General features: G+C 40.6%; 1 protein-coding gene across 12 annotated transcripts in view; it reads right to left on the bottom strand.

Moving 5' to 3' along the window:
- Positions 1–25643, bottom strand: part of PHKA1 (phosphorylase kinase regulatory subunit alpha 1) — a 179730-nt gene that overhangs the window by 109500 nt on the left and 44587 nt on the right. For all 12 annotated transcript variants that reach the window (XR_003143883.3, XR_003143885.3, XR_003143884.3 and 9 more), the window contains one exon: positions 24435–24513. Coding sequence is in view for 9 of the 12 variants with exons in the window: in XM_025466198.3 (XP_025321983.1) it covers positions 24435–24513 (79 nt within the window). In the remaining 3 variants the exon portion in view is untranslated. The remainder of the gene's footprint in view (positions 1–24434; positions 24514–25643) is intronic.

Consider the following 25643-nt stretch of genomic DNA (forward strand, 5'->3'; position numbering starts at 1 on the left):
TTGCACAGAAAAGAGCAAAAAACAGACTATCACACCAGGGCGCCTGAACAGGGAAGAAGAATCCCCATAATGTTCGGCTGAATTTTGTGAATTCTCACAACCAGTAGGACTGAAAGCTGGAATTTTAACACTCAGCAATCTTGGCTCTGGGAGAACCCAGAAGGCATTAGAAGTCAAATGCCTGCCCTTTATGAGACTACAGGACAAACAGCCAGCAGGGATACAGCAGGAAGTAGCAGGTTAAAAAATGCTGGGACAGATGTGAAGGAGAGTTATTTACTCATCTTAGAACATGTTATGGAGGGATCCCTGGGTGGCGCAGCGGTTTGGCGCCTGCCTTTGGCCCAGGGCGCGATCCTGGAGACCCGGGATCGAATCCCACATCGGGCTCCCGGTGCATGGAGCCTGCTTCTCCCTCTGCCTGTGTCTCTGCCTCTCTCTCTCTCTGTAACTATCATAAAAAAAAAAAAAAAAAAGAATATGTTATGGAGAGATAGGGATTACAGGGAGACCTCTCTAGGAACAAAGGAGCTGGCAGGCACCATTTCTCTCCTCCAGCACTCAGCATAAACACGTGGCCACCTGCAGGAACCAGCACAGTGCTGAAACTTGCTACATAACTTGCTTACACCAAACCCTGTCATGCCCATGATTGGGTGGATCCACCCTTCCCAGTCATGCTTGCCTCAGTCATGGTGCTGCAAGTCCCCTCCCCCATAACACAGGTACAAACCCCACCAACACCATATCTCCTGATCTGAATGTTCTGTGGGACTGAAGTTCCAGTGGTGGTGGCAGGTCTCATTTTGCAAGCTGACAGGCATATACCTTGCTAAAACATGCCTCGCCCAGCTGAGGACCAAACACTGCCCACAGCAGACAAAGAGAGCCTCTGCAGACAACCAGACTCAGGAAAAAGAGTCTAGGACACAAGAACAGGGCATACACAGCACACATAGGAGATAATCCCTGGAGTACCAGGAATAAAGAATGGATTCAAACATAAACAACCATCAATGTAATAAAGACTGCTCTATGCAGAAGATATTATATGCAAACCTAACGGTAATCACCAGCCAAAACCAGTAATAGTGATACAAAGAATAAAGAGAAAGGAATCCAAGCATATCACTAAAGAAAGCCAACAAACCATGAGAGAGAGAGCAAGACAAGAAAGGATCAGAGAAAAACTACAAAAACAACCACAAACAACAAAATGGCCATAAATACATATTTAAGAATAATTACTGTGAATGTAAATGTACCCAGTGCTCCAATAAAAAGTTTTAGGAAGACAGGATGGATAAAAAAAACAAGACCCATCTATATGCTACCTACAAGAGACTCCTTTCAGATCTAAAGACATCCTCAGATTAAAAGTGAGGGAATAGGAAAACATTTATCATGCAAATGGAGATCAAAAGGAAGCTAGGGTAATAATACTTATATCAGACAAATTAGACTTTAAAACAAAGGCTGTAACGAGAGACAAAAAAGGACACTGTTTAATAATAAAGGGGTCAGTCCAAAAGAATATAATTTTAAATATTTATACACCAAACACTCGAGCACCCAAATACATAAAACTATCAATAACAAACATAAAGGAATGAATTAATAGGAATAAAATAGCAGTAGGGGACTTTAGCACCCCACTTACTTCAAAGGACATTTCATCCAAACAGAAAATCAACAATGAAACAGTGGCTGTAAATGACACACTGGACCATTTGAATTTAACAGATATTCTCAGAACATTTCATCCTAAAACATGAGAAAACACATTCTTTACAAGTGCACAGGGAACATCCTCCAGAATAGATCACATATTAAGCCACAGAATAAGTCTTGACAAATTTAATAAGGTCGAAGTCATACGATGCACCTTTTCTGATGAAAGACATCAACCATAAAAAAATATAAAAAGAGCATAAATACTTGGAAGTTAAATAACATGATACTAAACAATGAATGGTTCAACCAGGAAATCAAAGAAGAAATAAAAAAAATTGCATGGAAACAAATGAAAATGAAAACACAATGGAAAGGGGCGGGGAAAGATGGTGGAGGAGTAGGGTCCCCAAGTCACCTGTCCCCACCAACTTGCCTAGATAACATTAAAATCATCCTGAAAACCTATGAATTCAACCTGACATTTAAAGAGAGAACAGCTGGAACGTTACGGAGAGAAGAGTTTGCGCTTCTAACAAGTACAACTCATTTTGAGCCACAGTGCACTGAGCAAAATGACAAGAAAGAAGAACTCACCACAAAAGAAAGAATCAGAAACAGTACTCTCTTCCACAGAGCTACAGAATTTGGATTACAATTCGATGTCAGAAAACCAATTCAGAAGCACAATTATAAAGCTACTGGTGGCTCTGGAAAAAAAGCATAAAGGATTCAAGAGACTTCATGACTGCAGAATTTAGATCTAATCAGGCTGAAATTAAAATTCAATTAAATGAGATGCAATCCAAACTGGAGGTCCTAAAGACGAGGGTTAATGAGGTGGAAGAAACAGTTAGTGACATACAAGACAAGTTGATGGCAAGGAAGGAAGCTGAGGAAAAAAGAGAAAAACAAAGAGACGAGGAAAGGTGAAGGGAAATAAATGACAGGTTCAGAAGGAAAAATCTATGTTTAATTGGGGTTACAGAGGGTGCCGAGAGAGACAGAGGACCAGAAAGCATATTTGATCAAATCATAGCTGAGAACTTCCCTCCTTTGGGGAGGGAAACAGCATTCACATCCAGGAGATAGAAAAATCCCCCCATAAAATCAATAAAAACCTTTCAACACCTCGACATTTAATAGTGAAACTTGCAAATTCCAAAGATAAAGAGAAAATCCTTAAAGCAGCAAAAGAGAAGAGATCCCTAATTTATATGGGAAGAACAATTAGCTTAACAGCAGACCTCTCCACAGAGACCTGGCAGGCCAGAAAAGGCTGGCAGGATATATTCAGGGTCCTAAATGAGAAGAACCTGCAGCCAAGAATACTCTATCTAGCAAGGCTCTCATTCAGAATAGAAGGAGAGATAAAGAGCTTCCAAGATAGGCAGAAACTGAAAGAATATGTGACCCCCAAACTACCTCTGCAAGAAATATTAAGGGGGACTCTGTAAAAGAAAGAGGGTGCCCAAAGAAATAATCCACAAAAACAGAGACTGAATAGGTATTATGATGACACTAAATTCATATCTTTCAATAGTCACTCTGAACATGAATGGGCTTAATGATCCCATCAAAAGACCAGGGTTTCAGACTGGATAAAAAAGCAAGACCCATTTATTTGCCCTCTACAAGACACTCATTTTAGACTTAAGGATGCCTACAGCCTGAAAATGAAAGATTGGAGAAGCCTTTACCATTCAAATAGTCCTCAAAAGAAAGAAGGGGTAGCCATCCTCATATCAGATAAATTAACGTTTATCCCAAAGACTGTAGTAAGAGATGAAGAGGGACACTATATCATACTTAAAGGATCTATCCAACAAGAGGACCTAACAATCATGAATATTTATGCTCCTAATGTGGGAGCTGCCAAGTATATCAATCAATTAATAATCAAAGGAAAGACATGCTTAGATAATAATACACTAATACTGGGAGACTTCAACACAGCACGTTCTGCAAATGACAGATCTTCTAAGCACAACATCTCCAAAGAAACAAGAGCTTTAAAAGATACACAGGACCCAATGGATATCACAGATATTTACAAAACTTTACATCCACACGCAACTGAATACACATTCTTCTCAAGTGCACATGCATGGAACTTTCTCCAGAATAGATGAGATACTGGGTCACAAATCAGGTCTCAACCTATACCAAAAGATTGGGATTGTACCCTGCATATTTTCAGACCATAATGCTTTGAAACGTGACTTCAATCTCAAGAAGAAATTTGGAAGAAACTCAAACACGTGGAGGTTAAAGAGCATCCTGCTAAAAGATGAAAGGGTCAACCAGGAAATGAGAGAAGAATTAAAAAGATTCATGGAAACTAATGAGAATGAAGATACAACTGTTCAAAATCTTTGGGACTATCCACTGGAAAAAAGACAGTCTCTTCAATAAATTGTCCTGGGAAAATTGGACATCCACATGCAGAAGAATGAAACTAGACCATTCTCTTACACCATACACGAAGATAAACTCAAAATGGATGAAAGATCTAAATGTGAGACAAGATTCCATCAAAATCCTTGGGGAGAACACAGGCAACACCCTTTTGAACTTGGCCATAGCAACTTCTTGCAAGATACATCCAGGCAAGGGGAAAAAAAGCAAAAATGAATTATTGGGACTTAACTTCTGTACAGCAAAAGAAACAGTCAACAAAACTAAAAGACAACCTACAGAATGGGAGAAGATATTTGCAAATGACCTATCAGGTAAAGGACTAGTATCCAAGATCTATAAAGAACTTATTAAACTCAACAACAAATATACAAAGAATCCAATCATGAAATGGGCAAAAGACGAACAGAAATTTCACCAAAGAAGACATACAGATGGCCAACAAGCACATGAGAAAATGCTCCCCGTCACTGGCCATCAGGGAAATACAAATCAAAACCATAATGAGATACCACCTCATACCAGTGAGAATGGGGAAAATTAACAAGACAGGAAACAACAAATGTTGGAGAGGATGTGGAGAAAGGGGAACCCTCTTGCACTGTTGGTGGGAATATGAACTGGTACAGCCACTCTGGAAAACTGTTTGGAGGTTCCTCAAAGAGCTAAAAATTAGAATTGCCCTACAACCCAGCAATTGCACTGCTGGGGATTTGCCCCAAAGATACAGATGCAGTGAAACGTCAGGGCATCTGCACCCCAATGTTTATAGCAGCAATGTCCACAATAGCCAAACTGTGGAAGGAGTCTTGGTGTCCATTGAAAGATGAGTGGATATTTGCTTCGACGTGGATGGAACTGAGGGTATTATGCTGAGTGAAGTAAGTCAATTGGAGAAGGACCAACGTTATATGGTCTCATTCATTGGGGGAATATAAAAAATAGTGAAAGGGAATAAAGGGGAAAGGAGAGAAAATGAGTGGGAAATATCAGTGAGGGTGACAGAACATGAGAGACACCTAACTCTGGGAAACGAACAAGGGGTGGTGGAAAGGGAGGTGGGCGGGGGGTTGGGGTGACTGGGTGATGGGCACTGAGAGGAGCATTTGCTGGGATGAGCACTGGGTGGTATGTTATATGTTCCTAAATCGAATGCCAATGAAGAAATATATATATATATATATTCCAAAATCTTTGGGATGTAACAAAAGTGTTTTTAAGAGGGACATTTACAGCAATACAAGTCTACCTCAAAAAGCAAGAAAAATCTGGAGGGAGGAGCAAGATGGCGGAAGAGTAGGGTCTCCAAATCACCTGTCTCCACCAAATTACCTAGAAAACCTTCCAATCATCCTGAAAATCTATGAATTCGGCCTGAGAATTAAAGAGAGAACACCTGGAATGCAACAGTGAGAAGAGTTCGCGCTTCTATCAAGGTAGGAAGACGGGGGAAAAAGAAGAAAAGAAACAAAGGCCTCCAAGGGGGAGGGGCCCCGCGAGGAGCCGGGCTGAGGCCGGGGCGAGTGTCCCCAGGACAGGAGAGCCCCGTCCCGGAGGAGCAGGAGCTGCACCGACCTTCCCGGGCGGAAAGGGGCTCGCGGGGAGTTGGAGCAGGACCCAGGAGGGCGGGGATGCCCTCGGATTCCCTGAGACAGTAACAGAGCAACTGCGAGCCCAGGAGAGTGCGCCGAGCTCCCTAAGGGCTGCAGCGTGGGCGGCGGGACCCGGAGCAGCTCGGGGGGGGGGGGGGGGGGGGGCTCGGGCGGCGGCTCCGCGGAGGGGGCTGCGCGGCCCCGGGAGCAGCTCGGAGGGGCTCGGGCTGAGGAAGAGGCTCCGTGCGGAGGGGGCTGCGCGGTTCCAGGAGCAGCTCGGGGGGCTCGGGTCGGCTCCGCGGAGGGGGCTGCGCAGCCCGGGAGCGCGAATCCACCAGCGCAGGCCCCGGAGCACAGGGCGCCGGGACACAGCCCAGGATCCCGCCTCCCCCCGGGACAGGCAGAGGCTGGGAGGGCCCAGGGCAGCAAGGACGCTCCTGCCCCAGCTGAGCAGATCAGCGGCCCCGCCCCGGAGCCTCCAGGCCCTGCAGACGGAGTTCCTGCCGGAGCTGAATCCAGGTTTCCAGAGCTGACCCGCCACTGGGGCTGTTCCTCCTGCGGCCTCACGGGGTAAACAACCCCCACTGAGCCCTGCACCAGGCAGGGGCACAGCAGCTCCCCCAACTGCTAACACCTGAAAATCAGCACAACAGGCCCCTCCCCCAGAACACCAGCTAGACTGACAACCTCCAGGAGAAGCCAAGGGACTTAAAGTACACAGAATCAGAAGATACTCCCCCATGGTTCTTTTTGTTTGTTTGTTTGTTTTGTTTTGTTTTGTTTTGCTTTTTGATTTGTTTCCTTCCCCCACCCCCTTTTTTCTCCTTTCTTTTTCTTTCTCTTTTTCTTCTTTTTTTTTCTTTTTCGTTTTTTTTCTTTCTTCCCTTTTTTTTCTCTCTTTTCTTTCCTTCTTTCTCTCCTCTCTTTTTCTCCTTTTCCCAATACAACTTGCTTTTGGCCACTCTGCACTGAGCAAAATGACTAGAAGGAAAACCTCACCTCAAAAGAAAGAATCAGAAACAGTCCTCTCTCCAACAGAGTTACAAAATCTGGATTACAATTCAATGTCAGAAAGCCAATTCAGAAGCACTATTATACAGCTACTGGTGGCTCTAGAAAAAAGTATAAAGGACTCAAGAGACTTCATGACTGCAGAATTTAGAGCTAATCAGGCAGAAATTAAAAATCAATTGAATGAGATGCAATCCAAACTAGAAGTCCTAATGACGAGGGTTAACGAGGTGGAAGAACGAGTGAGTGACATAGAAGACAAGTTGATAGCAAAGAGGGAAACTGAGGAAAAAAGAGACAAACAATTAAAAGACCATGAAGATAGATTAAGGGAAATAAACGACAGCCTGAGAAAGAAAAACCTACGTTTAATTGGGGTTCCCGAGGGCGCCAAAAGGGACAGAGGGCCAGAATATGTATTTGAACAAATTCTAGCTGAAAACTTTCCTAATCTGGGAAGGGAAACAGGCATTCAGATCCAGGAAATAGAGAGATCCCCCCCTAAAATCAATAAAAACCGTTCAACACCTCGACATTTAATAGTGAAGCTTGCAAATTCCAAAGATAAGGAGAAGATCCTTAAAGCAGCAAGAGACAAGAAATCCCTGACTTTTATGGGGAGGAGTATTAGGGTAACAGCAGACCTCTCCACAGAGACCTGGCAGGCCAGAAAGGGCTGGCAGGATATATTCAGGGTCCTAAATGAGAAGAACATGCAACCAAGAATACTTTATCCAGCAAGGCTCTCATTCAAAATGGAAGGAGAGATAAAGAGCTTCCAAGACAGGCAGCAACTAAAAGAATATGTGACCTCCAAACCAGCTCTGCAAGAAATTTTAAGGGGGACTCTTAAAATTCCCCTTTAAGAAGAAGTTCAGTGGAACAGTCCACAAAAACAAGGACTGAATAGATATCATGATGACACTAAACTCATATCTCTCAATAGTAACTCTGAATGTGAACGGGCTTAATGACCCCATCAAAAGGCGCAGGGTTTCAGACTGGATAAAAAAGCAGGACCCATCTATTTGCTATCTACAAGAGACTCATTTTAGACAGAAGGACACCTACAGCCTGAAAATAAAAGGTTGGAGAACCATTTACCATTCGAATGGTCCTCAAAAGAAAGCAGGGGTAGCCATCCTTATATCAGATAAACTAAAATTTACCCCAAAGACTGTAGTGAGAGATGAAGAGGGACACTATATCATACTTAAAGGATCTATTCAACAAGAGGACTTAACAATCCTCAATATATATGCCCCGAATGTGGGAGCTGCCAAATATATTAATCAATTATTAACCAAAGTGAAGAAATACTTAGATAATAATACACTTATACTTGGTGACTTCAATCTAGCTCTTTCTATACTCGATAGGTCTTCGAAGCACAACATCTCCAAAGAAACGAGAGCTTTAAATGATACACTGGACCAGATGGATTTCACAGATATCTACAGAACTTTACATCCAAACTCAACTGAATACACATTCTTCTCAAGTGCACATGGAACTTTCTCCAGAATAGACCACATATTGGGTCACAAATCGGGTCTGAACCGATACCAAAAGATTGGGATTGTCCCCTGCATATTCTCAGACCATAATGCCTTGAAATTAGAACTAAATCACAACAAGAAGTTTGGAAGGACCTCAAACACGTGGAGGTTAAGGACCATCCTGCTAAAAGATAAAAGGGTCAACCAGGAAATTAAGGAAGAATTAAAAAGATTCATGGAAACTAATGAGAATGAAGATACAACCGTTCAAAATCTTTGGGATGCAGCAAAAGCAGTCCTAAGGGGGAAATACATCGCAATACAAGCATCCATTCAAAAACTGGAAAGAACTAAAATACAAAAGCTAACCTTACACATAAAGGAGCTAGAAAAAAACAGCAAATAGATCCTACACCCAAGAGAAGAAGGGAGTTAATAAAGATTCGAGCAGAACTCAATGAAATCGAGACCAGAAGAACTGTGGAACAGATCAACAAAACCAGGAGTTGGTTCTTTGAAAGAATTAACAAGATAGATAAACCATTAGCCAGCCTTATTAAAAAGAAGAGAGAGAAGACTCAAATTAATAAAATCATGAATGAGAAAGGAGAGATCACGACCAACACCAAGGAAATACAAACGATTTTAAAAACATATTATGAACAGCTATACGCCAATAAATTAGGCAATCTAGAAGAAATGGACGCATTCCTGGAAAGCCACAAACTACCAAAACTGGAACAGGAAGAAATAGAAAACCTGAACAGGCCAATAACCAGGGAGGAAATTGAAGCAGTCATCAAAAACCTCCCAAGACACAAGAGTCCAGGGCCAGATGGCTTCCCAGGGGAATTTTATCAAACGTTTAAAGAAGAAACCATACCTATTCTCCTAAAGCTGTTTGGAAAGATAGAAAGAGATGGAGTACTTCCAAATTCGTTCTATGAGGCCAGCATCACCTTAATTCCAAAACCAGACAAAGACCCCACCAAAAAGGAGAATTACAGACCAATATCCCTGATGAACATGGATGCAAAAATTCTCAACAAGATACTGGCCAATAGGATCCAACAGTACATTAAAAAAATTATTCACCATGACCAAGTAGGATTTATCCCTGGTACACAAGGCTGGTTCAACACCCATTAAACAATCAATGTGATTCATCATATCAGCAAGAGAAAAACCAAGAACCATATGATCCTCTCATTGGATGCAGAGAAAGCATTTGACAAAATACAGCATCCATTCCTGATCAAAACTCTTCAGAGTGTAGGGATAGAGGGAACATTCCTCGACATCTTAAAAGCCATCTATGAAAAGCCCACAGCAAATATCATACTCAATGGGGAAGCACTGGGAGCCTTTCCCCTAAGATCAGGAACAAGACAGGGATGTCCACTCTCACCACTGCTGTTCAACATAGTACTGGAAGTCCTAGCCTCAGCAATCAGACAACAAAAATACATTAAAGGCATTCAAATTGGCAAAGAAGAAGTCAAACTCTCCCTCTTCGCAGATGACATGATACTCACATAGAAAACCCAAAAGTCTCCACCCCAAGATTGCTAGAACTCATACAGCAATTCGGTAGCGTGGCAGGATACAAAATCAATGCCCAGAAGTCAGTGGCATTTCTATACACTAACAATGAGACTGAAGAAAGAGAAATTAAGGAGTCAATCCCATTTACAATTGCACCCAAAAGCATAAGATACCTAGGAATAAACCTAACCAAAGATGTAAAGGATCTATACCCTCAAAACTAGAACACTTCTGAAAGAAATTGAGGAAGACACAAAGAGATGGAAAAATATTCCATGCTCATGGATTGGCAGAATTAATATTGTGAAAATGTCAATGTTACCCAGGGCAATATACACATTTAATGCAATCCCTATCAAAATACCATGGACTTTCTTCAGAGAGTTAGAACAAATTATTTTAAGATTTGTGTGGAATCAGAAAAGACCCCGAATAGCCAGGGGAATTTTAAAAAAGAAAACCATATCTGGGGGCATCACAATGCCAGATTTCAGGTTGTACTACAAAGCTGTGGTCATCAAGACAGTGTGGTACTGGCACAAAAACAGACACATAGATCAGTGGAAGAGAATAGAGAATCCAGAAGTGGACCCTGAACTTTATGGGCAACTAATATTCGATAAAGGAGGAAAGACTATCCATTGGAAGAAAGACAGTCTCTTCAATAAATGGTGCTGGGAAAATTGGACATCCACATGCAGAAGAATGAAACTAGACCACTCTCTTGCACCATACACAAAGATAAACTCAAAATGGATGAAAGATCTCAATGTGAGACAAGATTCCATCAAAATCCTAGAGAAGAACACAGGCAACACCCTTTTTGAACTCGGCCATAGTAACTTCTTGCAAGATACATCCACGAAGGCAAAAGAAACAAAAGCAAAAATGAACTATTGGGACTTCATCAAGATAAGAAGCTTTTGCACAGCAAAGGATACAGGCAACAAAACTCAAAGACAACCTACAGAATGGGAGAAGATATTTGCAAATGACATATCAGATAAAGGGCTAGTTTCCAAGATCTATAAAGAACTTATTAAACTCAACACCAAAGAAACAAACAATCCAATCATGAAATGGGCAAAAGACATGAACAGAAATCTCACAGAGGAAGACATAGACGTGGCCAACATGCACATGAGAAAATGCTCTGCATCACTGTCCATCAGGGAAATACAAATCAAAACCACAATGAGATACCACCTCACACCAGTGAGAATGGGGAAAATTAACAAGGTAGGAAACAACAAATGTTGGAGAGGATGCGGAGAAAAGGGAACCCTCATACACTGTTGGTGGGAATGTGAACTGGTGCAGCCACTCTGGAAAACTGTGTGGAGGTTCCTCAAGCAGTTAAAAATATACCTGCCCTATGACCCAGCAATTGCACTGTTGGGGATTTACCCCAAAGATTCAGATGCAATGAAACACCGGGAAACCTGCACCCCGATGTTTATAGCAGCAATGGCCACGATAGCCAAACTGTGGAAGGAGCCTCGGTGTCCAACGAAAGATGAATGGATCAAGAAGATGTGGTTTATGTATACAATGGAATATTACTCAGCTATTAGAAATGACAAATACCCACCATTTGCTTCAACGTGGATGGAACTGGAGGGTATTATGCTGAGTGAAGTAAGCCAGTCGGAGAAGGACAAACATTATATGTTCTCATTCATTTGGGGAATATAAATAATAGTGAAAGGGAATATAAGGGAAGGGGGAAGAAATGTGTGGGAAATATCAGAAAGGGAGACAGAACGTAAAGACTGCTAACTCTGGGAAACGAACTAGGGGTGGTGGAAGGGGAGGAGGGCGGGGGGTGGGAGTGAATGGGTGACGGGCACTGGGGGTTATTCTGTATGTTAGTAAATTGAACACCAATAAAAAATAAATTAAAAAAAAAGCAAGAAAAATCTCAAATAAACAGTGTAACCTTACACTTATGGGATCTAGCCAAAGAAGGACAAGTAAAACCCAAAACAACAGACAGAAGGAAATCATGAAGAATTAGAGCAGAAGTAATGTACACACTGAAAAAACAATAGAACAGATCAGTGAACGCAGGAGCTAGTTCTTTGAAAAGATTTACAAAATTAATAGACTTCCAATCAGACTTATCAAGAAGAGAAAAGATGCAAATAAAGAAATTCAGAAATGAAAGAGGAAAAATAACAACTGACACCACAGGAATACAAAGTAAGAGCACAGTATAAAAAACTATATGCCAACAAATTGGACAAGTTAGAAGAAAAAGATAAGTTCCTAGAAGCATACAGCCTACCAAAACCGAAGCAGGAAGAAATAGAAAATTTGAACAGACCAACTATCAGCAATGAAATTGATCAGTAACAAATAAATAAATAAATAAATAAATAAATAAATAAATAAAGTCCAGGACCTGAGGGCTTAATAAGAAAATGCTACCAAACTTTTAAAGATAGTTAATACCTAGTCTACCTAGTCTTCTCAAACTATTCCAAAAGTTAAAAGAGGAAGAAAATTTCCAAATTCATCCTGTGAGGCTAGTATCACCCTAATACCAAAGCCAGATGAAAACAGTATAGAAAAAGAGAACTAGAGGCCAATATCTCTGACAAATATGCTTTCAAAAATCCCCACCAAAATACTAGCAAACTGAGTCCAACAGTTCTTTCAAAAAACACATTTACCATGATCAATTGAGATTTATTCCTGGGATGCAAGTTGGTTCAATATTTGCAAATCAATCAACAGGATACATCACATCAGTAGGAGAAAGGGTAAGAACCATATGATCATTTATGCAAAAAAAGCATTTGACAAAGTACAACATCCATTTATGATAAAAACTCTCAACAAAATAAGTTTAGAGGCATACCTCAACATAATAAAGTCCATCTATGAAAAACTCACAGTAATATCATCCTTAGTGGGGACTAAATGAGAGCTTTTCCCCTAAGGTCAATAATAACAAGGATGTCCATTCTTACCACTTGTATTCAACACAGTACTGGAAATCCTAGGTACAGCAATCCGACAATGAAAAGAAATAAAAGGCATCCACATTGGTAAGGAAGAAATAAAATTTTCAGTATTTGCAGATAACACGATAGTCCATCTAGAAAATCCTAAAAACTCCACCAAAAAAATACTAGAACTGACAAATGAATTCAGACAAGTCCCAGGACACAAAACAAATGCATAGAAATCTTACATTCCTATACACTAATAATGCAGCCACGGAAAATGAAGTTAAGAAAACAGTCCCTTTTACAATTTCATCAAAAACAATAAAATATCTGTGACTAAACAAAAAAGGTGAAAGACCTGTGAAAACTATAAGTCACTGGGGGCATTGGGGTGGTTCAGTGGTTGAACATCTGCCTTTGGCTCAGGTCATGATCCTGGGGTCCTGGGATTGAGTCTCCCTGCTGGAAGCCTGCTTCTCTCTCTACCTACGGCTCTGCCTCTCTCTCTGTGTCGCCCATGAATAAATAAACAAAATCTTTAAAAAAAAACTATAAAACACTGATGAAAGGAATTCAAGATGATGAAAGGAGATGGAAAGACATTCCGTGCTCATGGTTTAGAAGAACAAATATTGTTAAAATATCTATACTACCTAAAACAATCTACAGATTTATTGTAATTCCTATCAAAATACCTACAGCATTTTTCACAGAACTGGGACAAACAACCCTAAATTTTTTTTAATTTATTTTTTATTGGTGTTCAATTTACTAACATACAGAATAACCCCCAGTGCCCGTCACCCATTCACTCCCACCCCCCGCCCTCCTCCCCTTCTACCACCCCTAGTTCGTTTCCCAGAGTTAGCAGTCTTTACGTTCTGTCTCCCTTTCTGATATTTCCCACACATTTCTTCTCCCTTCCCTTATATTCCCTTTCACTATTATTTATATTCCCCAAATGAATGAGAACATATAATGTTTGTCCTTCTCTGATCGACTTACTTCACTCAGCCAACCCTAAAATTTGTATAGAAACACAGAAGACCCCAAATAGGCAGGTCAACCTCAAAAAAGAAGAAGACAAGATGGCAGGTATCACAATTCCAGAGTCCAAGTTATATTACAAAGTTGTAATAATAAAAAAATATGGTACTAGCAAAAAAAATAGACGCATAGATTAATAGAACAGAATAGAAAACTCAGAAATAAACTCAATGATATGGTCAATAAGTCTTCATCAAAGGAGGAAAGAAAATCCAATGGGATAAAGTCTCTTCAATAAATGGTGCTGGGAAAGCTGGACGGCTATATGCAAAAGAATGAAACTGGATCACTTTCTTACACCATACACAAAAATAAACTCAAAATGGATTAAATACATAAATGTGTGACAGGAAGCCATCAAAATCCTAGAGGAGAACACAGGAAGCAACCTCTTTTACCTTGGTCATAGCAACTTCTTTCTAGATATGTCTCCAGAGGCAAGGGAAACAAAAGTAAAAATAAACTATTGGGACTACATCAAAGTAAGAAGCTTCTGATCATTCCACACAATGGAATATTATTCAGCCATAAAAGAGAATGAAGTCTTGTCATTTGTGACAACAAGGATGGAGCTAGGGAGTATACTGCTAAGCGAAATAAGTCAGTCAGAGAAAGAGAAATATCATGTGATTTTACTCATATGTGGAATTTAAGAAAAAAAAACAAGAAACAATGGGAGAGAGTGAGAGAGAGAGAAACCAAGAAAGAGAAGCTTAACTATATAGAACAAACTTATGGTTACCAGAGGAGAGGTGGGTGGGAGGTATGGTTAAAACAGGTGATGGAGATTAAAGAGTACACTTATCATAATGAATACTAAGTAATGTACAGAATGGTTGTATCACTATACTGTACATCTGATTCTAATAAAAAATTGTATGTTAACTATACTAGAAACAAAAATAAAAAACTTAATAGAAAAAGAATGTGCAGACTGTAAGATTTTTTTCATTTTTTGATGTCTATCAGTTTATTTATTATTTTTTATTTTTTTTATTTTTTTTTAAAGATTTTATTTATTTATTCATGATAGTCACACACAGAGAGAGAGAGAGAGAGGCAGAGACACAGGCAGAGGGAGAAGCAGGCTCCATGCAGGGAGCCCGACATGGGATTCGATCCCGGGTCTCCAGGATCGCGCCCTGGGCCAAAGGCAGGCGCCAAACCGCTGCGCCACCCAGGGATCCCCTATTTTTTATTTTTTAATAATAAATTTATTTTTTATTGGTGTTCAATTTGTCAACATACAGAATAACACCCAGTGCTCATCCCATCAAGTGCCCCCCTCAGCGCCCATCACCCATTCACCCCCACCCCCCGCCCTCCTCCCCTTCCACCACCCCCAGTTCGTTTCCCAGAGTTAGGAGTCTTTATGTTCTGTCTCCCTTTCTGGTATTTCCCACCCATTTCTTCTCCCTTCCCTTATATTCCCTTTCACTATTATTTATATCCCCCAAATGAATGAGAACATACACTGCTTGTCCTTCTCCGATTGACTTATTTCACTCAGCATAATACCCTCCAATTCCATCCATGTTGAAGCAAGTGGTGGGTATTTGTCATTTCTAATGGCTGAGTAATATTCCATTGTATACATAAACCACATTTTCTTTATCCATTCATCTTTCGATGGACACCGAGGCTCCTTCCACAGTTTGGCTATTGTGGACATTGCTGCTATAAACATTAGGGTGCAGATGTCCTGATTTTTCATTGCATCTGTATCTTTGGGGTAAATCCCCAACAGTGCAATGGCTGGGTCATAGGGCAGGTCTATTTTTAACTTTTTGAGGAACCTCCACACAGTTTTCCAGAGTGGCTGCACCAGTTCACATTCCCACCAACAGTGCAAGAGAGTTCCCTTTCCTCCGCATCCTCTCCAACATTTGTGGTTTCCTACCTTGTTAATTTTACCCATTCTCACTGGTGTGAGGTGGTATCTCATTGTGGTTTTGATTTGTATTTCCCTGATGGCAAGTGATGCAGAGCATTTTCTCATGTGCGTGTTTGCCATGTCTATGTCTTCCTCTGTGAGACTTTTGTTCATGTCTTTTGCCCATTTCATGATTGGATTGTTTGTTTCTTTGGTGTTGAGTTTATTTTATTTTTTTTATTTTTTTATTTTTTTGTTGTTGAGTTTAATAAGTTCTTTATAGATCTTGGTAACTAGCCCTTTATCTGATACGTCATTTGCAAATATCTTCTCCCATTCTGTAGGTTGTCTTTTAGTTTTGTTGACTGTATCAACAGTGCAAAAGCTTCTTATCTTGATGAAGTCCCAATAGGTCATTTTTGCTTTTGTTTCATTTGCCTTCGTGGATGTATCTTGCAAGAAGTTACTGTGGCCGAGTTCAAAAAGGGTGTTGCCTCTGTTCTCCTCTAGGATTTTGATGGAATCTTGTCTCACATTTAGATCTTTCGTCCATTTTGAGTTTATCTTTGTGTATGGTGAAAGAGAGTGGTCTAGTTTCATTCTTCTGCATGTGGATGTCCAATTTTCCCAGCACCATTTATTGAAGAGACTATCTTTCTTCCAGTGGATAGTCTTTCCTCCTTTGTCGAATATTAGTTGACCATACAGTTGAGGGTCCACTTCTGGATTCTCTATTCTGTTCCATTGATCTATGTGTCTGTTTTTCTGCAAGTACCACACTGTCTTGATGACCACAGCTTTGTAGTACAACCTGAAATCTGGCATTGTGATGCCCCCAGATATGGTTTTCTTTTTTAAAATTCCCCTGGCTATTCGGGGTCTTTTCTGATTCCACACAAATCTTAATATAATTTGTTCTAACTCTCTGCAGAAAGTCCATGGTATTCTGATAGGGATTGTATTAAACGTGTAAATTGCCCTGGGTAGCATTGACATTTTCACAATATTAATTCTGGCAATCCATGAGCATGGAATATTTTTCCATCTCTTTGTGTCTTCCTCAATTTCTTTCAAAAGTGTTCTTTAGTTTTTAGGGTATAGATCCTTTACCTCTTTGGTTAGCTTTATTCCTAGGTATCTTATGCTTTTGGGTGCAATTGTAAATGGGATTGACTCCTTAATTTTTCTTCCTTCAGTCTCATTGTTAGTGCATAGAAATGCCACTGATTTCTGGGCATTGATTTTGTGTCCTGCCATGCTACCAAATTGCTGAATGAGTTCTAGCAATCTTGGGGTGGAGGCTTTTGGGTTTTCTATGTAGAGTATCATGTCATCGATGAAGAGGGAGAGTTTGACTTCTTCTTTGCCAATTTGAATGCCTTTAATGTCTTTTTATTGTCTGATTGCTGAGGCTAGGATTTCCAATACTATGTTGAATAGCAGTGGTGAGAGTGGTGCACATCCCTGTCTTGTTCCTGATCTTAGGGGAAAGGCTCCCAGTGCTTCCCCATTGAGAATTATATTTGCTGTGGGCTTTTCGTAGATGGCTTTTAAGATGTTAAGGAATGTTCCCTCTATCCCTACACTCTGAAGAGTTTTGATCAGGAATGGATGCTGTATTTTGTCAAATGCTTTCTCTGCATCTAATGAGAGGATCATATGGTTCTTGGTTTTTCTCTTGCTGATATGATGAATCACATTGATTGTTTTACGAGTGTTGAACCAGCCTTGTGTCCCGGGGATAAATCCTACTTGGTCGTGGTGAATAATTTTTAAATGTACTATTGGATTCTATTGGCTAGTATCTTGTTGAGAATTTTTGCATCCATGTTCATCAGGGATATTGGTCTATAATTCTCCTTTTAGGTGGGGTCTTTGTGTGGTTTTGGAATTAAGGTGATGCTGGCCTCATAGAACGAATTTGGAAGTACTCCATCTCTTTCTATCTTTCCAAACAGCTGTAGTAGAATAGGTATGGTTTCTTCTTTAAACGTTTGATAGAATTCCCCTGGGAAGCCATCTGGCCCTGGACTTTTGTGTCTTGGGAGGTTTTTGATGACTGCTTCAATTTCCTCCCTGGTTATTGGCCTGTTCATGTTTTCTATTTCTTCCTGTTCCAGTTTTGGTAGTTTGTGGCTTTCCAGAAATGCGTCCATTTCTTCTAGATTGCCTAATTTATTGGTGTATAGCTGTTCAGAATATGTTTTTAAAATCGTTTGTATTTCCTTGGTGTTGGTAGTGATCTCTCCTTTCTCATTCATGATTTTATTAATTTGAGTCTTTTCTCTCTTCTTTTTTTTAACTTTTTTTAAATTTTTATTTATTTATGATAGTCACAGAGAGAGAGAGAGGCGCAGAGACACAGGCAGAGGGAGAAGCAGGCTCCATGCACCGGGAGCCCGATGTGGGATTCGATCCCGGGTCTCCAGGATCGCGCCCTGGGCCAAAGAAAGGCGCCAAACCGCTGCGCCACCCAGGGATCCCTCTCTCTTCTTTTTAATAAGGCTGGCTAATGGTTTATCTATCTTATTAATTCTTTCAAAGAACCAACTCCTGGTTTTGTTGATCTGTTCCACAGTTCTTCTGGTCTCGATTTCGTTGAGTTCTGCTCGAATCTTTCTTAACACTCTTCTTCTGCTGGGTGTAGGATCTATTTGCTGTTTTTTCTCTAGCTCCTTTATGTGTAAGGTTAGCTTTTGTATTTGAGTCCTTTCCAATCCTTTAATGGATCCTTGTATTGCGATGTATTTCCCCCTCAGGACTGCTTTCGCTGCATCCCAAAGATTTTGAATGGTTGTTTCTTCATTCTCATTAGTTTCCATGAATCTTTTTAATTCTTCCTTAATTTCCTGGTTGACCCTTTCATGTTTTAGCAGGATGGTCCTTAAGCTCACGTGTTTGAAGTCCTTCCAAACTTCTTGTTGTGATTTAGTTCTAATTTCAAGGCATTATGGTCTGAGAATATGCAGGGGATGATCCCAGTCTTTTGGTATCGGTTCAGACCTGATTTGTGACCCAGTATTGGTCTATTCCGGAGAAAGTTCCATGTGCACTTGGGAAGAATGTGTATTCAGTTGAGTTTGGATGTAAAGTTCTGTAGATATCTGTGAAATCCCAAAGAGATGGAAAAATATTCCATGCTCATGGATTGGCAGAATTAATATTGTGAAAATGTCAATGTTACCCAGGGCAATATACACGTTTAATGCAATCCCTATCAAAATACCATGGACTTTCTTCAGAGAGTTAGAACAAATTATTTTAAGATTTGTGTGGAATCAGAAAAGACCCCGAATAGCCAGGGGAATTTTAAAAAAGAAAACCATATCTGGGGGCATCACAATGCCAGATTTCAGGTTGTACTACAAAGCTTTGGTCATCAAGACAGTGTGGTACTGGCACAAAAACAGACACATAGATCAGTGGAAGAGAATAGAGAATCCAGAAGTGGACCCTGAACTTTATGGGTAACTAATATTCGATAAAGGAGGAAAGACTATCCATTGGAAGAAAGACAGTCTCTTCAATAAATGGTGCTGGGAAAATTGGACATCCACATGCAGAAGAATGAAACTAGACCACTCTCTTTCACCATACACAAAGATAAACTCAAAATGGATGAAAGATCTAAATGTGAGACAAGATTCCATCAAAATCTTAGAGAAGAACACAGGCAACACCCTTTTTGAACTCGGCCATAGTAACTTCTTGCAAGATACATCCACGAAGGCAAAAGAAACAAAAGCAAAAATGAACTATTGGGACTTCATCAAGATAAGAAGCTTTTGCACAGCAAAGGATACAGTCAACAAAACTCAAAGACAACCTACAGAATGGGAGAAGATATTTGCAAATGACATATCAGATAAAGGGCTAGTTTCCAAGATCTATAAAGAACTTATTAAACTCAGCACCAAAGAAACAAACAATCCAATCATGAAATGGGCAAAAGACATGAACAGAAATCTCACAGAGGAAGACATAGACATGGCCAACATGCATATGAGAAAATGTTCTGCATCACTTGCCATCAGGGAAATACAAATCAAAACTACAATGAGATACCACCTCACACCAGTGAGAATGGGGAAAATTAACAAGGCAGAAAACAACAAATGTTGGAGAGGATGCGGAGAAAAGGGAACCCTCTTACACTGTTGGTGGGAATGTGAACTGGTGCAGCCACTCTGGAAAACTGTGTGGAGTTCCTCAAACAGTTAAAAATATACCTGCCCTACGACCCAGCAATTGCACTGTTGGGGATTTACCCCAAAGATACAAATACAATGAAACACCGGGACACCTGCACCCCGATGTTTATAGCAGCAATGGCCACGATAGCCAAACTGTGGAAGGAGCCTCGGTGTCCAACGAAAGATGAATGGATCAAGAAGATGTGGTTTATGTATACAATGGAATAGTACTCAGCTATTAGAAATGACAAATACCCACCATTTGCTTCAACGTGGATGGAACTGGAGGGTATTATGCTGAGTGAAGTAAGTCAGTCAGAGAAGGACAAACATTATATGTTCTCATTCATTTGGGGAATATAAATAATAGTGAAAGGGAATATAAGGGAAGGGAGAAGAAATGTGTGGGAAATATCAGAAAGGGAGACAGAACGTAAAGACTGCTAACTCTGGGAAACGAACTAGGGGTGGTAGAAGGGGAGGAGGGCGGGGGGTGGGAGTGAATGGGTGACGGGCACTGGGTGTTATTCTGTATGTTAGTAAATTGAACACCAATAAAAAATAAATTAAAAAAAAAAGATATCTGTGAAATCCATCTGGTCCAGTGTATCATTTAAAGCCCTCGTTTCTTTGGAGATGTTGTGTTTAGAAGACCTATCGAGTGTCGAAAGCGCTAGATTGAAGTCACCAAGTATAAGTGTATTATTATCTAAGTATGTCTTAACTTTGGTTATTAATTGATTGATATATTTGGCAGCTCCCACATTCGGGGCATATATATTGAGGATTGTTAAGTCCTCTTGTTGGATAGATCCTTTAAGTATGATATAGTGTCCCTCTTCATCTCTCACTACAGCCTTCGGGGTAAATTTTAGTTTATTTGATACAAGGATGGCTAACCTTGCTTTCTTTTGAGGACCATTTGAATGGTAAATGGTTCTCCAACCTTTTATTTTCAGGCTGTAGGTGTCCTTCTGTCTAAAATGAGTCTCTTGTAGACAGCAAATAGATGGGTCCTGCTTTTTTATCCAGTCTGACACCCTGCGCCTTTTAATGGGGTCATTAAGCCCGTTTATGTTCAGAGTTACTATTGAAAGATATGAGTTTAGGGTCACCATGATATCTATTCAGTCCCTGGTTTTTGGATTGTTCCATTGGACTTCTTAAAGGGGAATTTTAAGAGTCCCCCTTAAAATTTCTTGCAGAGCCGGTTTGGAGGTCACATATTCTTTCAGTTCCTGCCTGTCTTGGAAGCTCTTTATCTCTCCTTCCATTCTGAATGAGAGCTTTGCTGGATAAAGTATTCTTGGTTGCATGTTCTTCTCATTTAGGACCCTGAATATATCCTGCCAGCCCTTTCTGGCCTGCCAGGTCTCTGTGGAGAGGTCTGCTGTTACCCTAATACTCCTCCCCATAAAAGTCAGGGATTTCTTGTCTCTTGCTGCTTTAAGGATCTTCTCTTTATCTTTTGAATTTGCAAGCTTAACTATTAGATGTCGAGGTGTTGAACGGTTTTTATTGATTTTTAGGGGGGGTTCTCTCTATTTCGTGGATCTGAATACCTGTTTCCCTTCCTAGTTTAGGAAAGTTTTCAGCTATGATTTGTTCAAATACATATTCTGGCCCTCTGGCCCTTTCGGCACCCTCGGGAACCCCAATTCAACATAGATTTTTTCTTCCTCAGGCTGTCCCTTATTTCCCTTAAAATATCCTCATGATCTTTTGTTTGTCTCTTTTTTCCTCAGTTTCCCTCTTTGCCATCAACTTGTCTTCTATATCACTCACTCGTTCTTCCACCTCGTTAACCCTCGTCGTTAGGATTTCTAGTTTGGATTGCTTCTCATTCAATTGATTTTTAATTTCTGCCTGATTAGATCTAAATTCTGCAGTCATGAAGTCTCTTGAGTCCTTTATGCTTTTTTCTAGAGCCACCAGTAGCTTTATAATAGAGCTTCTGAATTGGCTTTCTGACATTGAATTATAATCCAAATTTTGTAACTCTGTGGGAGAGAGGACTCTTTCTTTTGAGGTGAGGTTTTCCTTCTAGTCATTTTGCTCAGTGCAGAGTGGCCAAAAACAAGTTGTATTGGCAAAAGGAGAAAAAGAAAGAAGAGAAAAAAGGAAAGAAAAAGAAAAAAGGAAGAAAAAAGAGAAAAAAGAAAAAAGAAGAGAAGAAAAAGAGATAAAAAGAAAAAAAAGGGGGGGTGGGAAGCAAACGGGAATCAAAAAGATAAAAAAAAAAAAACACCAAACCAAACAAAAACAAAACAAAAGGAAAAAACAAACAAACAAACAAAAACCCAAGGGGGTGCATCCTCTGATTCTGTATACTGTATTCCCTTGACTTCCCCTGGAACTTTCCAGTGCTGCTTGGTCAATAATTTGTTTTTCCCCTGTCCGTGTAGCTGGTCTTCTGGGGGAGGGGCCTGCTGTGCTGATTTTCAGGTGTTAGCACTTGGGGGAGCTGCTCAGCGAAAGATATTTAAGCTGTTTATCCTGTGAAGCCCCAGGAGGAACAACCGCAGTGGCAGCGGCCAGCTCTGGAGCCCTGGATTCAGCTCCGGCAGTAACTACAGAGCTCTCAGTCTGCAGGGGCCTGGATGCTCGGGGGGCGGGGCCGCTGATCTGCTCAGCTCCGGGCGGGAGAGTTCTTGCTGTCCTGTGCCCTCCTGGCCTCTGCCTATTACGGGGTGAGACAGGATCTTGGGCTGTGTCCCCAGCGCACTGTGCTCCCGGGCCTGCGCCTTTGGATTCGCGCTCCGGGCCGTGCAGCCCCCTCTCCATGGAGCCGCCGCCCCAGCCCCTCGGAGCTGCTCCGGGGCCGCGCAGGCCCTCCGCGTGTAGCCACAGCCTGAGCCCCTCAGAGCTTCTCCCGCGTCCAGCCATGCGCGCGCTACGGTCCTTTAGGGAGCTCGGCGCACTCTCCCCCAGGGCACAGGTGTCTGTTAGTGTCCCAGGGAGCCTGAGGGCATCCCCGCCCTCCTGGGATCCTGCTCTTACTCCCTGCCTGCACCTGCCTTTCCGCCCGGGATGATTGGTGAAGCTCCTGCTTTTCTGGGATGGGGCTTTCCTGTCCTGGGGGCACTCTTCCCGGCCTTAGCCCAGCTCCTCACGGCCCCCCCTCCTTGGATGTTTTGTTTCTTTATTTCTTTTTTCCCCGTCTTCCTACTTTGATAGAAGCGTGAACTCTTTTCACTGTAGCATTTCAGCTGTTCTCTCTTTAAATCTCAGGCCGAATTCGTAGATTTTCAGGATGGTTTGAAGGTTATCTAGGTAATTTGGTGGGGACAGGTGACTTGGGGACCCTACTCTTCCGCCATCTTGCCCCTCCCTCCCAGACTGTAAGATTGAGGCGGGGCTATGGTTTTTCTAGTGGGTGTAGTAGAATTATGGTGCATGGGTGATTAAGATATTTCAATGATTAACAAATAGGGAAGAGCAGACTTGGAGAAAATAGAGACAAGTGTCATGGGAAGAAGAAGACAATTGAAATAATATATAGCTATGACCATAAACTGGAATTTTTTTGAATGGACGATATATGAAGTGGAATAGTTCTAAAGTTTGGTCCTCAAAATGAGTGGGTAACATAGAGGTGGAGGGAAAGGTGACTAGGGTTATAAGTATCCAAGAATTTTGAGGCTAAAATGCTAGATGGCACTTTTTCTGATGTTGAGATCTAGCACTAGAGCAGGAGTTTGCAAAGAAGAAGGCTGTAAGCTAAATGAATGAATTAGAGCAACCAGGAGATCAATACAACCAGATGGCATAAGCCTCAAAGGAGAACAAGGTACCTCATGAGAAGGGAAGAGTAAAATGCACAGGATTATTTGCCATATACTGCCAACCAGAAAGTCAAGTGACCAGAGAAATTTTATAGGAACTTAATACCATACTGAATTGTGTCCTTGCAGAGTCAAAAATCACCTGGAATTTTATATCCCAGGAAACTAAAATAATAGTGAGGTCATTCAAAGAGATAAGAAAAGTAGAAAGATCTACTTTTCATGGGAGAGGGGAAAGGATGGAATGGATACAAAAGAGGTCAGTTTTGCATTTGAAGTATAAGTGGTAAAGATATTTTATAGACGTTGGGACTAGAATTCTTAAAATGTTTATAGACCTTAGCCCAGTGTTTTGCATAGAGAAGATACCTCAAAATTTAAGTTGTTAGGAACAAAAAAATGAAGAGTTCCACTACTCTCCAAAGAAGGAATAGTTGGATCCATGGAAGCAAATTTATTATGAAGGAGGCAACACTAGCAAACTAGAGTATAAATACAGAAAGACAACAATATAAGATTAAGAACACAACCATTAAAAGGGCATGAGAATAAAGGAGTACTAACAGAAAAAGCACAGAAGGAATGTTCAGAAAGAAAGCAGAGATCATCTAAAAGCTATAATATCATGACAATGAAAAGAGTTTCTAGAATTAAAAAGTGGTTAAGAGTGTCAAATAACATCAGTTTTTAAGCATTTGTTCATGATTGAGATTAATAGCAATCTTAAAACCATTGTATACTTTTTGAAGACTAACAAAACACATGCTAAACAATAAAGCCATCATTCACTGGTCCACAGCAGATCCTTAATATAAAGTTTCTACTGCTGGGAATAAGAATCCATACCTTGAACCACAACATCTGGCTTTGGTACTGTAGAAAACCTTCGATTCAGGGGATCAATTTCTCCAGGAGCTAAGAATCCCTAAGGAAAAACCATAAAAAGACAGATTATTATTTCTCAGAGAAAAAGCTAATGTTTGAGGAGAAACAATATACCAGTGCCAAAAACATGTGAGAGGCAGGTATGGAAAGGAAACAAATACCTTCACTATATAAAAAATGTTTGAACTCCTGAATTCACATCCAAATTAATTTCATTAATTAAGGCAGAAAGTGGTACAAGATGGGGTACAAAGGATAAGCAGAAAGTTTTCTTAGTTAAACCTCTACCTCCTCTGGTGTATATAATTAGACAATCAGACCACAATGCTTATTATCAATAACTTAAGTTTTGTTGTTTTCTCAGTCATTCATGTGACTGCTATACTTTCTGCTCAGCATATATCTTTTTAAAAACATTTTATTTATTTGTTTTGGAGAGAATGAAAGAGTGCAGGGGGAGGAACAGAGGGAGAAGAAGAGGGAGAGCATCTCCAGCAGATTCTGCACTAAGTGCAGAGCCCAAAGTGGGGCTTCCCAGGACCCTGAGATCATAACCTGAGCTGAAACCAAGGGTCAGATGCTCAACTGACTGAGCCACCCAGGCGCACCAGTAGATATCTTTTGACTTGAATGTCTATCCTTGATTAAGTGGGATAAACTCACCCATTTTACCCTTAAAAACACCATTCATCTCCTTTTTTCACACATTTAATTTATTTTTAGCATTGAATGAGAAAGTCATCAGGTCGGGATTATTTTAACTGATCTTTCTGCTCATTATTCATAATATCAACTAAAGATAATCAAAACTTTATGTTCTATGCCTGAAATTCACATTGATGTATATCAATTTTATCTCAATAAAACTGAGAAAAAAACCAAAGCAGAGTGAAAGAAAACAGCTGTGGAAAATAGTCATACACAAACAGGTCAAAAACTCTGGCTCAGAAAGGATAGCTAAGTCTTACCCTGGATCTTCTAGGAGCCTCAGTTATAGCTTACCATAATAACCTACAATGGGGAAACAGATTTGTCAGTATATCTGGAAAACTTTGAGAAAGCGAACCCTCAACACAGCTCTCAATATCAGAAATAAGCTGGAAATAAAGTACAAAATTCCCAAGTGCTTCATTCAGAGCTGTTTCAACTGATGGGCACCTGGATGGCTCA

The sequence above is a fragment of the Canis lupus genome, chromosome X, assembly GCF_003254725.2.
Source record: "Canis lupus dingo isolate Sandy chromosome X, ASM325472v2, whole genome shotgun sequence".
Lineage (NCBI taxonomy): Eukaryota > Metazoa > Chordata > Mammalia > Carnivora > Canidae > Canis > Canis lupus.